The 15,997-nt window shown below is 36.2% G+C and overlaps 2 protein-coding genes across 10 annotated transcripts in view; one reads left to right on the forward strand and one right to left on the reverse strand.

Moving 5' to 3' along the window:
* The first annotated feature begins 2,954 nt into the window (after positions 1-2,954).
* On the forward strand, positions 2,955-8,496 carry TOMM6 (translocase of outer mitochondrial membrane 6). Of its 3 annotated transcripts, none has more exons than XM_070745386.1 (3): positions 2,955-3,170; positions 4,960-5,059; positions 8,237-8,496. In XM_070745386.1, the coding sequence occupies exons 1-2, from the start codon at positions 3,049-3,051 to the stop codon at positions 5,054-5,056; spliced, it is 219 nt and encodes a 72-aa protein (XP_070601487.1). In that variant the 5' UTR covers positions 2,955-3,048; the 3' UTR covers positions 5,057-5,059; positions 8,237-8,496. The 3 variants fall into 3 exon arrangements, with proteins under 3 accessions (XP_070601487.1, XP_070601485.1, XP_070601486.1); XM_070745384.1 differs by having other exon boundaries at positions 2,958-3,170; positions 8,444-8,496; XM_070745385.1 differs by lacking the exon at positions 8,237-8,496 and adding an exon at positions 5,695-5,713 and having other exon boundaries at positions 2,958-3,170.
* A 1-nt stretch (position 8,497) lies between these two features.
* USP49 (ubiquitin specific peptidase 49) overlaps positions 8,498-15,997 on the reverse strand; it is a 45,170-nt gene continuing 37,670 nt past the window's right edge. For 3 of the 7 annotated variants that reach the window (XM_070745379.1, XM_070745377.1, XM_070745376.1), the window contains exon 7: positions 12,083-15,393. In XM_070745379.1, coding sequence (XP_070601480.1) covers positions 15,209-15,393 — 185 coding nt within the window. In that variant the 3' untranslated portion in view covers positions 12,083-15,208. Of the gene's footprint in view, positions 15,394-15,997 lie in introns of all 7 variants that reach the window. The other 4 variants (XM_070745383.1, XM_070745382.1, XM_070745381.1 and 1 more) reach the window with 2 other exon arrangements.

The raw sequence follows: 15,997 nt of genomic DNA on the forward strand, positions 1-15,997 counted from the left end.
TAACTGACACAAGGCAAAGTCTCGCATGCCCTCCGATATGGCTCCGTGTGCCATCTGTGGCAAGCGGGCCATAGGTTTACCATCATGGGTATATAGAGAGAAGTGGTGAGAGTACACAGACTTGTGGGGGGGTGGTTTCCTGTGCTAATTATACAGATATCTGATATGATTCTGCCTAGCTTCTCCTGCTGCTTCCTGTCTGTTAGGAAGCTTGTGACCCACTTACAAATGTGTTCAAGACAGTACCACTAGCTGATTTAGTTTAGTTAGAAGAATGTCTGGTATGATGGTGTCTACAAAGAGGATCCTGACTAGCTTAATCTTGTCAAGCTAATTTTGGTACATTCTTGTGGTTTTTTTTGTTTCAACAATTATATACAATTTATCCCTTTGTGGAATGCTCTTATCAGGTTGCCCAAGGCTATTCCCCCCACAGCGGTGGGCTACGAGCTGGAACCCTAAATTGTGCTCGCCGCCGCCGCTTGTAAGTGCTTGCGGGGCCAGTGCGATTTTGCTTCTGCACCTGGGGAAATCGCGCAGAGCGGCAGGTGCGCCCGTGTTTCCGTGAGGTTTTACCTGCAACTCCGTGCGTGATTTTGCTGCCTCCACAGGTGCAGAAGCAAAATCGCACTGGCCCCAAAGGCACTTACAAGTTGTGATGGTGAGCACAATTTAGCGTTCCAGCTCATAGCTCACCGCTGCCCCCCCCCCTTTTCCTAGTCTGCAGGAATGGCTCTTTTTCTTTTCCTGGGGGGTGTCTTATGATTCTTTCTATACTAGTTACAAGGGTTCTTTTGAGTTGTTGTTTTGCTTCCAACCTCCAGAAACTCAGTAGCTAATACTCTAGCAGCAGCCGCCCCTCCTCCAACTCCTGCTTCTAGAAAATGCACATTCCAAATACCTCCCTTCTCAGGAAATAAATTGTAATCCCCCGTAATTGTAACTCTTTTGAAAGAGTCAACAGGAAGATTTATTACTGTTCTTATTGCTCATGCACACAGCAGCCTGTTACAAATTCTTCTGCCCCAGAGATTTAAATTAAGTTCCATATAGTATTTAATACTAAGTAAGCTGAATTCTTTTCAGAGATTATGTCTCATAAAAGAAAATTATATATCAATGCACAGGTAACTGTTTCAAAACCCAGTTGAGTCAGGGGGTAGTTATCACTGGCATAATCTTGCAAATATGCTCCTTACTCAGTTCTGAAGTGAGATTTATAGCAACAGCTGACCTACAAGCATTCCCAGACCATGAAACATTTATTTATTTAATATACTGTACATTGCTCAAAAAATTAAAGGGAACACTTAAAAAACAGAATATAACTTCAAGTAAATTAAACTTCTATGAAATCAAACTGTCCACTTAGGAAACAACACTGATTGACAGTCAATTTCACATGCTGTTGTGCAAATGCAATAGTTGTGCAAATGAAATATTCAATGAGAATATTTCATTCATTCAGATCTAGGATGTGTTATTTGAGTGTTTCCTTTATTTTTTTTTTAGTATATCTGTATGGCCATTCATCTTACAACAGCTTAGAGCAGCTCACAACAGTGATATAACAAGTACTGTACCTTAACACATTAAAAGTACAAAACAATCCAGATTGTTGGGGGGCAATATGCTGATTCTGTAAAGCACTTTAAGAAGGCTGTAAAAGCATTATGAAGTGGTATGAAAGTGTAAATTCCAGCTCAGGAAACTCAAACTGCCCAAGGAGCTGCAGATACAGTTCTACAGAGGAATCATTGAGTCTGTCATCTGCACCTCTATAACTGTCTGGTTTGGTGCTGCAACTCAACAGAACCAACACAGACTTCAGAGGATAATCAGAACTGCAGAAAAAACAATTGCTGCCAACCTGGCTTCCATTGAGGACCTGTATACTGCAGGAGTCAAAAAGAGGGCGGGGGAAATATTTATTGACCCCTCGCATCCTGGACACAAACTGTTTCAACTCCTACCCTCAAAACATCACTACAGAGTACTATCACACCAAGACAACTAGACACAAGAACAGTTTTTTCCGGAACGTCCTCACTCTACTAAACAAATAATTCCCTTAACACTGTCAGACTTTTTACTAAATCTGCACTTCTATTCTACTAGTTTTTCTCATCATTCCTATCATCCTTTTCCTCCCTCTTAGGTCTGTATGACTTTAACTTGTTTCTTGTATCCTAAGATTTTTATTAATATTGTTTCTTCATTGCTTATTTGACCTGACAGTCATTAAGTGTTGTACTACGATTCTTGACAAATGTATATTTTTCTTTTATGTACGTTGAGAGCATATGCACCAAGACAAATTCCTTGTGTGTCCAATCACACTTGGCCAATAAAATTCTATTCTATTCTAAATGCTATTGCTATTAACCCTGTGTCTTAATCATCTTAGGATGCCCTGCAGCAAATTCCAATTACCCACACTTCTATTCTTTTTGTTCTATTATATTCTGTCCCAAAACATTGGTTAAAAAGCCAGCTCTTGATGACTTTCCAAAGCCTAGAACAGGTCTCCAACCTTGGCAACTTTAAGACTTGTGGACTTCAAGTCCTAGAGTTCCTCAGCCAGCGAAGCGAAGCTGGCTGAGCAACTCTGGGACTTGAAGTCCACAAGTCTTAAAGTTGCCAAGGTTGGAGGCCCCTGGCCTAGAAGACGTGTGTGTGTGTGTTTATGTGTATGCTTGTGTGTGTGTAGTCAAATCAAGTGGGAGAAATTGTTCCACGAGGTACATAGGGGCAGCTACTTGGCAATCACGGGGGTTGAAATCCACCCATCTTAAAGTTGCTAAGGTTGAAAAAGCCGGAAATCGTTTCCTCTACGGACCTCGCACCTTTCGTTTCCTCCGCAAGCAGAAGAAACAAACGGGCGCGAGGCCTCGCCTTCCTTTCCAGAGCTCCGAATTTCAGGGAGTGACGTAAAGGCCGCGCGCCGGAAGTGACGGATTTTTTGGGTTGCCGCGGCGGGAGGGACATTTCCTCCGCTTCAAAGAACTCGTGCGAGTCTCTTGCCAAGGAGAGTCCGGAGCTTTAGCTATGGTGACAGGCGGTCAAATAGGCTCCGCTGGCGGGAGTTCCGGCGCGGTTACCCCTGAAGGTCTGCGCGGCTGGATTCGAGGAGCTTATCGCTTTGCCACTGACCGCAGTGACTTCCGCAGGTGAGAGAGGAATATTGTTCAGGTCTCGACCAGAAACCCTAGTGGGAAAAAGAGTGAACGCCTTGCTTCTCGTGTCTTTATCAACTCGTTTTTCCCTACCTGATTTTAACATAGGCCGCGGCTAGGAACTGTTGAAGGTTAAAACCCCATATTTTTTTTTTTATATGTATACATGTACAGTATGTATAAAATATGTATACATGTACAGTATGTATAAAATATGTATACATGTACAGTATGTATACATGTACAGTATGTATATGTACAGTATGTATACATGTACAGTATGTATGTATGTATCTATATATGCATATGCATATGTATATATGTGTATCTATACAGCTGTCAGTCTTGATAGCTTCAAGGCAGGATTAGATAGGTTCATGGATGCCAAGCATATAGATGGTTATTGAAACAGATGTCCAAGTGCTGCCTCTATGTTGGTTGAGGCAGGCAGGATTCCCTTGACAACCACTTGTTGGAGGTCAAGGGAAAGGGAGGGTCTTGCCTTCTCTTTCTGCTCAAGATCCCCATAGACAATTGGTGGGCCATTGTGTGACACAGAATGCTGGACTCGATGGGCTTTGGCCTGATTCAGCATGGCTCTTCTTATATATATATACATGTGTGTGTGTGTGTGTGTGTATGTATATGTATATATATGTACATATATACATATACATACATCCTGATATACCCAAATATGAGAGGGAGCATACTAGTTCTATACTAGCATACAGGGATGGACTGCTAGCTGGAATGATAAATTGAACTTGCCGCCTTGGCTCGTGAGTGCTAGTGGGGCCAGCACGATTTTGCTTCTGCACCTGTGTAGATAGCAAAATTGAGCACGGAGCCACAGGTGCGCCTGTGTTTTGGTGAGTTTTTTTGCTTCCACACATGCCGAAGCACGGGCGCACCTGGGGCTCCGTGCCACGATTTTGCTACTTACACTGGTGCAGAAGCAAAATCGTGCTGGTCCCGCTAGTACTAACGAGCCGTGGCAGTGAGACCAATTTTGCATTCCGGCTAGCACGCCACCCCTACTAGTATAGAACTAGTATAGGACTAGATCTATACCATTCTCCCTTCTTTATCTAGTCTCCCTTCTATATCTAGTTCTATACTAGTCTCTCGTCCTTTTCATTATCGTAAAAATATGTTACACACATATATATATATGTTTGTGTGTGTGTATATAAATATATATATATATATTGCTGATAATGAAAAGGAACAGAGACTAGTATAGATCTATTTTGAGTTTATTTGCTTCTATACACACACCTACACACATACAAATGATGTGCCTCTCGATGTATTGACATTCGTTAATCTTGAAGGTGTAATTGGGAAATACATGAGAAATTAAGACTTTCAGAGATTACTGTTTGTTTAGGAACACAAATGTTATTCTTTATGTCTTCCTTGGAAAGTTTCCGTAAGTATCTAGTCACTGTGGAACTACCACTAAATCTGACGAGCCTTGAGGCAGTTAAGTTCTTGTGTTCTTAAGATATACAGAAGAGCTGTGTCAAAACAGACATCATGCTTCACCTTCCTATGCATTTTCTTTATAGCAGTATTAAAAAGATTTTGGGTTAGAAAAAGTCCCCCCAAAGCATTGGAGAACACATAGATCATTTCCACAACTGAAAAAAACGTTATTTCATAGTGTTGTTACCTAGGAATACTCTTTCAGTGTTTCTAGATAGAAAAGTCTGTATTAGCATTCTGTATACAGTAATCAGTATCAGTTGTCATTTGCTCTCACTTGTATTTGTTACAGAAACCTCATAGTTAATCTGGGACTCTTTGCAGTAGGTGTCTGGGTAGCCAGAAACTTAACAGATATTGATTTGATGGCACCACAACCTGTTGCATAACATGTGAGTATATACCATAGTGTATAATTATTTATTAAGAAAATTATTCATTTATGTCAAACCCAATTAATTATTAAACTGTTTACACTTGTTTTATGAAAGCAATACAGCTTGATCTGGTGGTAATGATATCAGACCAGAAACCAGGAGACTGAGTTCTAGTTCTACTTTTGGCATGAAAGCCAGCTGGGTGACTTTGGAATTTTAGATATGTTTGCTGCCTTGTTAAAAAATAATAAAACCAGGATTAAAAAATTCTAATAACTTGTGTTTTTTTTAGCAAACCACAATTATGTCAAAAGGACAATAACAATCTATTGAAACATAAGTGCCACAATTATGTATTTGGGTCCCAATATCTCATGCAAATATTTTATGGCATAATATAAAGCATGTTTTGTTATTTTCAGCCCTCCCCTTCTCTAATGTTGTATAAAATGTGCTATATCCACGAACTTTGTATTGGTTACTTTATATATCAGTCCAACCCTTTGTTATTGCTTTTCTTAAAATTGTCCACTTATTTTTAATTTTAAAGAAACTGTCTTTTCTATTATTGTCACAATATGAGGGCAAATGTATTTTTCTCCAGTCCTTGAGATGGGAATAAAGTACTGTATACTCTTTAAAACTCACAGCTTTCACAGCTTCAGTCCTCAAGAAAAGACAAGGAGTTTAGCTGTCCTTACCCAAAGTTCTCCAAAATCAGCTGTGTGACGAGTCCTGCCAATCCTGAACAGATGCTCTGTCCTGCTACAGACAAAACAACTTAGGAAAATTATGCACTTTTTTCTCTCCTAAGAGGGTGGAAATGTTGGTGTGTCTTATATACTGAATATAGCCATTTTTGGCCTCCTGAAACTCCACCCCAATTGTCGGATTTTTGCCAAAAAACCCAGGCCTGCTTTTTGCAAAAAATGGGGCATGCAGAGGCTTTGGGAGGCTTGCAGAATGCTCCTGGGGGCTGGGGAGAGCAAAATGCAATGTGTGTGGGGGGGAGAGGGTTGGGAGGCAAAAAATGGGCCCATTTTTTAATGAAAATGGTGTTCTTCCCTCCCCAGCCCCCAGAAGCACACCACAAAGCCTTTGCATACCCCATTGCACAGAGAGTTTGTGACTGATTGGCCTGCAGAGTGCTCATGGGGACCGGGGATGGCAAAACCCTTTTTCTTGTTTACTTCTTGGTGCATCTTATACTTCAGTGTGTCTTATAGCCATAAGATGCAGGAGGAAGGTGGGATTTCAAAGCAATATTCTGCCTCCTCAAAGTCAAAAAATTTCAAAGGAACATGATTTCCACAACAACTAAATTAGGTCTTTTTGTAGTGGTAGTGGGGGAGCAGGCAGACAGTGTGAGCCTGATTATTGGCAGACAGCTTTCCAAAAGAGCTTGCTCCAATCTTTTTATATATATATTTGGAATTACTAGTAGGTAAGGGAGATTCAAGTTTTCGCAGTCTGGTTTCTGGTGCATCCAATGGCAAGGAGAAAATCTGAATTCAGTCTTACCCTACCAAGGCTTTCCTTCCTTCCTATTCTCAGTGCTCCATGTTTATTATTCAGCGCATGGATTTTCCATTCTGGAATTCAGGGGCTCAAATTTATTTATTTATTTATTTATTTATTTTATTAGATTTGTATGCCGCCCCTCTCCATAGACTCGGGGCGGCTAACAACAGTAATAAAACAACATATAACAAATCTAATATTTAAAATAACTAAAAACCCTTATTAAAAACCAAACATACACACAAATATAACATACATAAATTGTATAGGCCTGGGGGGAATGAATATCTCAATTCCCCCATGCCTGACGACAGAGGTGGGTTTTGAGGAGCTTACGAAAGGCAAGGAGGGTGGGGGCACTTCTGATCTCTGGGGGGAGCTGATTCCAGAGGGCCGGGGCCACCACAGAGAAGGCTCTTCCCCTGGGTCCCGCCAAATGACATTGTTTAGTCGACGGGACCCAGAGAAGGCCAACTCTGTGGGACCTAACTGGTCGCTGGGATTCGTGCAGCAGAAGGCAGTCCCGTAGATATTCTGGTCCGATGCCATGAAGGAAGAATGCAGCAAACCTGACAACTGGCTACATCCTTGCAAAAACTGGCAAATAAATGTAATTCCTTGCAGAGGCAGGAATTGATGTTAGGTCCAGCAGTCACTTGATTTGTGTGCCATGAGTGTCAACCTCCTAGTAAATAGGTGGTTGGTTTCTTTAAGTGAATAATTTTGAAAACAAAAATTAGGCAGTGCTGATGAAGTCCCTTTAGTAGGAAGCACCTCCTCTCCAGAGCAGGTTTTCTTCCCTTTCCCCAAAGAAAACTACTTTCAAGCCAGAGTACTTTGGATCAACTTCAGCCTGTTCCTCCAGTGGGCTGGAAATGAGATGGAGGTTTTGTTATTAGGGTATTTCCTCAGCAGATGGTAAGAAGAATGTCTTGAATGGCTGTGTCTTTGATTCCTACTCTAAAAACCCTTCTATCAAATTCTGGCATTTCTTATACCACAGCCATTTTAACATAAGAGGATGGTTGAATCTATTGTTCTTATTTGAAAATGCAGGGGAAAAACACTACTAAAGTCTATATGTACAGATATAGCTATTAAACCCATTTACACTTTGTGGTATGATTTGTTCATATTCTGGAATACTGTAAACCTACCTAAGTGTGCATTTTAGCAAAGGTTTCTATAATTCTATTTGAACTTGTCTTCAAGAAATACATTAAAGAGAGAGATTTGATATAAGACAGTATTTAGTGGTAGTAGGAATTCTATTAACTATTAAACTGATTACAGTTATTCTTTTTATCCCTGAAACTAAACCCTTGCTAAGAGCATACAGCAAATGTGATGTCTTTTACAATAAGTGGATTTGATAGTTTAATCTGTGTGATTTTAATTCTGTACCCTTCCTGAAAATATGAAAATGTACAATCTTAAAATTTTCTTCACTTATTACTAAGCAATTGTAGCCATCATGATGATTAGCTATATAATTTTAAAATCTTTTAGGATTTATTTTACATTCTCCCAGAATAAGAATTTGAAAATGAGAGTTGTGTTGTAAGTTATAGATTATGTATACTGTATTTGTGAAAAGGCTATATATTCTTTTATTCAGTTAAGCAGTGCCATCAACCTTCTAATTTTTTTTACCATTACATTTTTTAACAGATTTTACAAATCTGAATTTCTCTTCTCTATATGAGAAAATAGTAAGAAGAAATGGAGAAAACAGAGACAATATTTTACCTCTACATCATTCTTCACTATGCTTAATTATTTGGCAGCATTAGGTTTTATACTCAAATAATAGATAGACGTATTCTGTTGGTGTCTTTTTTTGCTAAATGTTTATGATATATGTACATTATTTTGCAGAATTGAACTGTTGGATTCTTACTTGAAATGTGAAATAAAGACATGCCAGTGCACTGGACTTTTTTCTTTTTTAATAGAAAATTTCAGCTTACAAAACAAGGTAAAAAGAGTAGATTTACAAAATCATAAAAACATGATTCATTTTTCACTTTTAAAGAAGTAACAAGCCCCTATCCTGTGTTTAAGTAGGACTATTAACTATTGAACGGAAAAATACATTTTAAAAAGGCCTAGGTGAGGGTTAATTATGGATAACTTTCAGCCGATATAACAGTTATATGGTGCTTTGAGTTGATTGTATGTTATATGTGGAAAAAGAATTCTGTTGCATAGCATTTTGCTTCTTGAATTGCTCTATGTGCCTTTCAAGTTAACTGGAAACTATTTATGAAATATGTATTTTTTAAAAGTTGAGATATTTTGCCTCTTTTGGAAGATTGCCACTGCCTCTGCAAGACATCTTTTAATATATTATTTAGCAAAAGCAGAATGATTTTTCATCAGAAATATTTTTCAAACTATGGATAAAAAGTAGCTTAATCCAAAAGAAACGCAAGCCAATAAATCTATCAGTAGTCGTCATAGATAAAATTAGAGGACAAAAAGACAAAGAATGTAATCCTGTCAGAGCTTTACTTAATGGACAGAAACTGTTGTTTTCCATCTTTGTGTCACTAAAGGTTCTTGCATTACAAAAACTTTAAATGCACCTAAACATATCAGATGAAGTATAAAAAGATCGACAGACTGCTGGACATTGACAGGTCTGTCCTCTTTTATTCACTTCCATTCTATAAAACCTTGTAGAAGAAGCAGTATCATATACACAGCAAATGGAAAATAAGACCACTTCAATAATTAAGATTTTATAAGTAGTAAAAAGTGAAGCTGTAAATTACTACTCTTAATTCTTCCCAAAGACAAAATTTTAACAACTTTTGATACTCTTAAAGTTAGTAAGCAGTAATAAAAAAGTAGAGAATCCTTGCATTTAGGAAACACTTTTAAAATCAACTTTTCAGTGTGAAATAGGGTTGTTTTGGTGTCAAAATATCTCAATTCTCAGAGAAGACCTACTGGATTTTGTATACTGAAAACCCACAATCTAATCTTAAGTATTCAGCATACTTTAGGTAAAAGCAATTTCTATACAATTTCAAAAAAGCAAGTAGAAATAAAACCTACTACTTAATTTTAGTCTCATAAGGTTCATATACTAAATCTTACATTTTATGGAAATGAATTCTCTTTGAACTAATTGGAATGGGAAAAGAAGTTTTTTGCTGGGAGAAAACTATCTGCTGCTGGAATTACATCAACTGTAAACCCAGACTGCTTCAACTACCCCTTCACTTACTAAGAGTTCATTTTTAAGTCTTCCAGTTGTTAATGGTGTATTCTGCAGAACTGCAATATATGTATTGGGATTTCCTAAGTGGTGGGCAACATTTTACCAAGATCTCTATTCATCTTATATTTTGCTGGATTCCTACCGGTAAGTCATAAAATTGATTTTCCTTAAATGTAGGATTATAGCAACACTAGGAAGAATTTTATGTTTGTGTTCAGTTCCAATCATTTCAACATGTGCTGTATTGGATTTATAAGTAATTTTACAAGACACTGTGTATTATGGGTATTACATAGCATCCACGATAGTGTAATTTTACTATTAAATGTATAGATCTAATAACATTCTTTCACCTTACTGCTGGGCTGAATATACAAAAGAGACCATTCTTATTTTATGAAGAAATAGTGGCAATTGAGATGTGAATTTTTAGATTCAACTGATAATGCATGCATATATGCAAACTTTTCTGTTCAAATGAAACATTTTAACACTTGGTAGTGTATTTAACATATCCATTTACAATCCCATTTAAAGTGAAGAGCACAGTTCAGTCTGCATCAGCATTGTTGCATGCTCTGCATTACAAATAATCTTGGCCCTATTGAGAAGTGCTACAACTCAAAAGAGACATATTACAGCTATGCAATAGTAACCATGAATAATCTTACTCAAAGTACTATATTCAAGAATGCAGTTTCAGTTATTAAGATAACTAGATGTCAGGTCATATTTTATGAAATAGTATTCAGTATATGGTTGATCTGTTAATTTCTTTTATATTGAAACACCTATATGCCTGATTCATACTATTGGAAGTATTATCTGCATGAAGATATGTTGAGTCATTGTCATCTTTAACAGAAGTAAGAAAAAGAACATGGCAAAAGAGAACCATTATCATGCAAGGCACCAGTCAGTAGTTTAAGAGCCTTTTTCAAACTGCTTTGTCAATAAGCTGCTCTAGGCATTCTTACCATTTGTTTTAATTTACTTAAAAGAGGAATAATCCTATCTAAAAAAATTTAAAAATTACTGACAAAGATTTAACACAAAACCCAAAATGATCTACTTCTGAGCAAACAATTTGCGTCATTAGAAATACAGTATTTAGACATATACAATAAAATACATCAAGTTGCTGGTAGGAAACATTTTTCCATTCACATACAGATAAGAAATGTTTAAAAAAAACCCAAACCTGCTACCTAATTATTGTAAAGACTCAGATCTGGGAGTGAAGAAACTAAAAACTTGTGTCCCATGCAAAATATAGTTAGGTACAAGGCACCATTTTAAACTTTAAAAAATTGTTCATAAAGTTTTATCAGGAGGGAAAATTAATCCTATACCCAACTTTCACTCAATCCATAAACATAATAGTCAGCAATACTGTTGGATGTGGCTGCAATTTGTGCTGGGGTTATTTGTTATTTCAAAATTGTTCACTTTCTTTCCTTAGATATAACATTCATAAAATATGGAATTTTACAATCAGAGATTGTGTATATAAAGAGACATGTTTTTTTCTTAGCATCTCCTTATGAATCCATATAACACATTTACTTGTGCATTTTAATTTCTGTGTGTAGAAACTTTCCCTGAAGTAAATGAAAACAGCTTACTCAAAAGCAATAGCAATAAAAAAGGTCTCCATAGTTCAGCTCTATCATAAAATGAAGAAATATGCTAGGATATTGTCCTAATTAATTTGTTTGATAAAGTTGGTAATATTTTCCATTGTTATCTAATAGGAAAAATAGCCATTGTTTTCTTTCTTCCTTTGCATTTATTTTTTATTACAAGCTGTTTATTCTTCTGCAAATGTTAGAGGTACAGATGTATCAAATTAATAAAATTGATTTATAACTGATTTGATAGTTCTTTAAAAAATTGTCCTTAATTGCTTCACTCAACTTTATTCTTTCACCACTACTTTTGGCAATAGGCACAGAATTAGCCAATTAAGTTTTAAATGTAACCAGATTATAGGTTACATTTTATAGGTAAATTTAAAAGTTGTTTCCCAAAGATATTTATGCAGAAGTAAGTTATTCAAGTTAATGGGCTTGCTCCCTAGTTAGCATTCTTAGGACCATAAAACTCTTAACATGACTAAACTACTTACCATGGTTTAACAGGTACATATATGCTTTTAGTCATATCTTTGCTGGTAAAGTATGTTTTGTGTGAATGAATCACTTACTCTATAATACAGTACTTTCAAATCAGGGCTGGTTGACCCTGTCAGCCCTGCAATTAATATTTATGCAAAGAAAGAGGAGTTGAATGTGGCTAAGAAAAAAAAGGGAAGACATGGTATCATTTATTATTCTGTTAGGTTTCAATTATAATGGCAAATTATTATTATTTCATTTTCTGCCAACCAGGACACTTTAAAACAGTGTACAAAGAATAGCAAGAACACAGCTTGCAGCAGATATAAAAGAAACAGCATAAAAATGCTATACACTATCGCTTCCAAATAAAAGCTAGTATTACAGAAACCTCACAGTGTTGGGAACAGCAAGCTCAATTCAAAAGTAAGTTACTTCCATCTCTCAAGATAACTCTCAATTGCACATTTTTATATCCCATGGCACTATTACTCACATGAGAGACTGACTTTTCAAATCTTGGGAAATGTAAAACATCCATGGCTATTAATACACCCACCTCTCTATTATCTTCCCCATATATCTCCTAGAAGTGTCAGATGTTCCTATTTACTCAAATATGGATGTAATGCTCAAATCAAACAGTATTAATGGAAGCTGTGCCAGCTTTTGATCAATATTCTAGTTTTGCTTTTTCTAGAGATGGGTAACCTTTGAGGCTTCAACAGTTCTGAATACCTCATAACAATAAATTCTGTGTCAGCCTTTGCCCGCAAGGACAAGAAGAAGGCAATGGGTACATAAGAGATCATAGAACCCATGTTCAGAGCCACTAAGAATCCTCTCAAAATTGTCTAGCTGCCAAGCAGCTTTATTTTTCTTTGAGAATAGAAACAACTGTAATGTTATATGCAAGATATTCTTGGTCTGGTTTTGAATTATTAGGGTGTGGTGAAGTTGGAGGAGCAAGGTATTTTATGGCACTCAATGAGGAAGACAAAACAAATAGTGGCAGAAAAAAGAATGGGTACGGTAAGTGGAAATAGCAGTGGCAGAAAGATCTTGATTTATAAAAATGGCCACCTTTCATTTTTGTTTTGAGATTCTTGAATAGAGGAATAATCTGAAATAATATTAAAGCAAAAAAAGTGAGGTCTGCACATCAACCAATTATCTTTCCTGGATATAATCCTTACAAAGCTTTTCATGCTGTAAAAATAATTGTGCATATTTTTGCACTTTAATTCACCTTTCAAAGTCAATGCTACCAAAAGAAGCTCTGCTTCTTGATTCAAGTTATTACATTCCTTAAATGTTTCTTAATAATTACAGTAATTGAATTGTGAATTTATCATCAAAAATGCTTCTGCTAAAAGAAAACTTTCTGGAATGGCAATTATATTGTTTTGTAAGTCACATCTGGGCTCTGAGTGTTCCTAACTGTCTGACTGGAGACTATAATCTGGTAGAATCAAAGTGAATCATAGGGTCAAGGCTAACACTGCATATAACAATCCCATGTACTTCCAATAGTTCCCTAACAGGATGAGAAGAGACTACTTGATAGTTTTTTCTCTAATTTTTTTGTCTTTCAATTTCACTGGGAATTTGCTGATAGATTTAAAATACCAATTCAGAATTACCACAGGAAAGCACATAAAACCACTGCATGTGCCAGAACCATGTCCATTTTTGTGTTTAAAAACATTAGCTTGACACTACCATATTCGAGTTTGACTTGTTACAGATTTCCATATACACTGATTCCTCCCTCCCTGCTGAAAGCTGAATCGTATACTATACACAGCAATTTATATTCTTGGTTGGCTAATACAAATACAGTCAGCTATTAAAGACCCTGTGAATTTTTCAAGGCTTTGTACAGCAAAAGAATCTGTTTCATGTATCTTAAGTGAATAACATGGGATTTGTATGCTGTACATCTGGTATTTCTTAACTGAAAGGCAGCAAGTTGCTTAGCTACAATATGGTCTGTATTTTCCGAATATGCTCTTCAAAAAGAACTGAAATAGTGATAATCATGAAAGGTTAACCATTAAAATAAGCCATTATAAATTGGATGTTAGTGATACTTAAAGTCTACATGACATGGTCAGGGGTTTATCCTTTAAGATATACAGTATACTAGATTTTTACTGTTAAATTTCCAGAGCTGTATGTGTATTATGTCTCTGAGACAGCAAGAACAACAACTGGGGAGAAGAGAATATAAGGTGCACAATTTAGGTGCAATCTCTTTCGCCATAAGACTCCAAATAAATCTCTTTGAGACTTCCCAAAAACACAACAAAAACCTGAATGGAAAAATGGTCATGAAAAGAAGATTATTAAGGTGAAATGATCTTTTTACTCTATGTAATGGCTACTATATTCCTGACCATTTTTTTCTTGTATACGCAAGTTTTATGCATTTAGGGAAAGAGTGGATTTTAAACCGTAAGATTCACTGTGAACCTGAATGGCTTCACAAGATCTATTCATGCAGTGATCATAAGATAAACAGTAGATGATGAAAGTCTTGAAAGTAATGTATCTCATATTAACTATTATAATTACACAAGGTTACAAATTCAGTTTACGTTAACTGACTTGTTAGCAACTAAGAATAAGATTAGGCGGGGAAGAAAAACTACTTGTAATTTTTAGCACAGGTTCAAATTGTATGCAACAAATTACTCAGATGTGTATATAATTTCCACTTTTTTGTCCTAACAAATTGGGGTACAAACATTGGTTACCCGAAAGATATAAACAAGAATCAATGAGCATATTTTCCCAGTTTAGAAAAACCATTGTTAAGAGTTTTTGTATAGTACAATTCTATCTACCTAAATTGGTGAGTTATTTACACCAAGAGGTGCAACAACAGTTCACCACATCAACAGAACAGAGATAGAATTCCACTATTCATTTATTTTCCTAAGTAATGTATAGCTTTGTGGTCAGTTTAATGGCTTTGAATCCTGGCTGTACACAGAATTTTTGAATGTACCTACTTTTTCATACCACATAGCAATTCCTCTTTGAAAGAAGATAAATGGTCATACACATTGGAGGCTGTTACTCTTTGTTTGGAGGAGGGTTTACAAATGCATCTGCCTTTAAAAAAAATAGATGTTCTGCTACAATCTTATAGAACAGAGTTGCACATAGGAGGAGGACAAATTTTCCAGACGGTGGATCCAAAATTCTTGCAACAGTATTTGTTCCAGCCTAGCTGAATTAATTCCAAAGGCTTTTGAAAAAGAATCAGTTGATTGAGAATAATGTCTCCTTTCAGGGGAGTGTCAGTCTTCTAACATTGTGTTTAGACAGCACCTGAGCTTGAAGTTGTGTTTCTGAGATACTTGCTCTCCCCTGTATAGTTCTTTGTGTATAAAAAAGAATGTATGCTTGGGTTTTGCATACCTCCTCCACGCTACATACATTCAGTTTAGAGTCATTGCAGTGGACCCAAAACCCTAAAAAGGAGAAAGAAATATTGAATATTAATGGCAAGATTGTGGTCCAACAAATTATTTTTAAATAGTTATTGGGGGAAAGACATCCAAAGAATAATGCAATCAGTTCTATAAGTTCAAGAGAAGGTTTGGGATTCTGATTGTGCCTTAAAAATAATCTCTTGATCTCAGTTTTTCTGTTTCATGGATATTTCTGAATGATAGTTAAGAGAAAAAATAATTCTATTTTTTACAACAGAAAGTTGGAAAAATGTAATACAAACATTTTACAAAGAAATGCAATAACTGACTGGAGACTAAGCAATTAAATTCTTCATAGCAGATTTTTCAAATGTTTGTTTTTCAGCTTAAGTAATGGAAACATCAGTCACTTTAATTCTGTCTCACATACACACACAAGCAAATAAAATGCAAACTGAGAAAGTAACCTTTTTTTAAAAAAACACACAAGCAATCAAAGTTACTCCTTACTGTATTTAAGCAACAGAACCCTAATAGATTTTTAAAATTCTAATGTTATTATCAGTGCAAGGTGTAAGCTGAGCAATATAAACTCATACAAAAAAAGTATGTTTTTATGGAAGAGATAAATTTATAAGATGCA

This window comes from Erythrolamprus reginae, chromosome 3, assembly GCF_031021105.1.
Source record: "Erythrolamprus reginae isolate rEryReg1 chromosome 3, rEryReg1.hap1, whole genome shotgun sequence".
NCBI lineage: Eukaryota > Metazoa > Chordata > Lepidosauria > Squamata > Dipsadidae > Erythrolamprus > Erythrolamprus reginae.

Excerpts from the sequence above, each read along its gene's own strand:
- TOMM6 (XM_070745386.1), top strand. The coding sequence starts at position 3,049 with ATGGTGACAGGCGGTCAAATAGGCTCCGCTGGCGGGAGTTCCGGCGCG. Across the intron at positions 3,171-4,959 it reads GACCGCAGTGACTTCCGCAG|AAACCTCATAGTTAATCTGG; the intron begins GTGAGAGAGGAA and ends TATTTGTTACAG.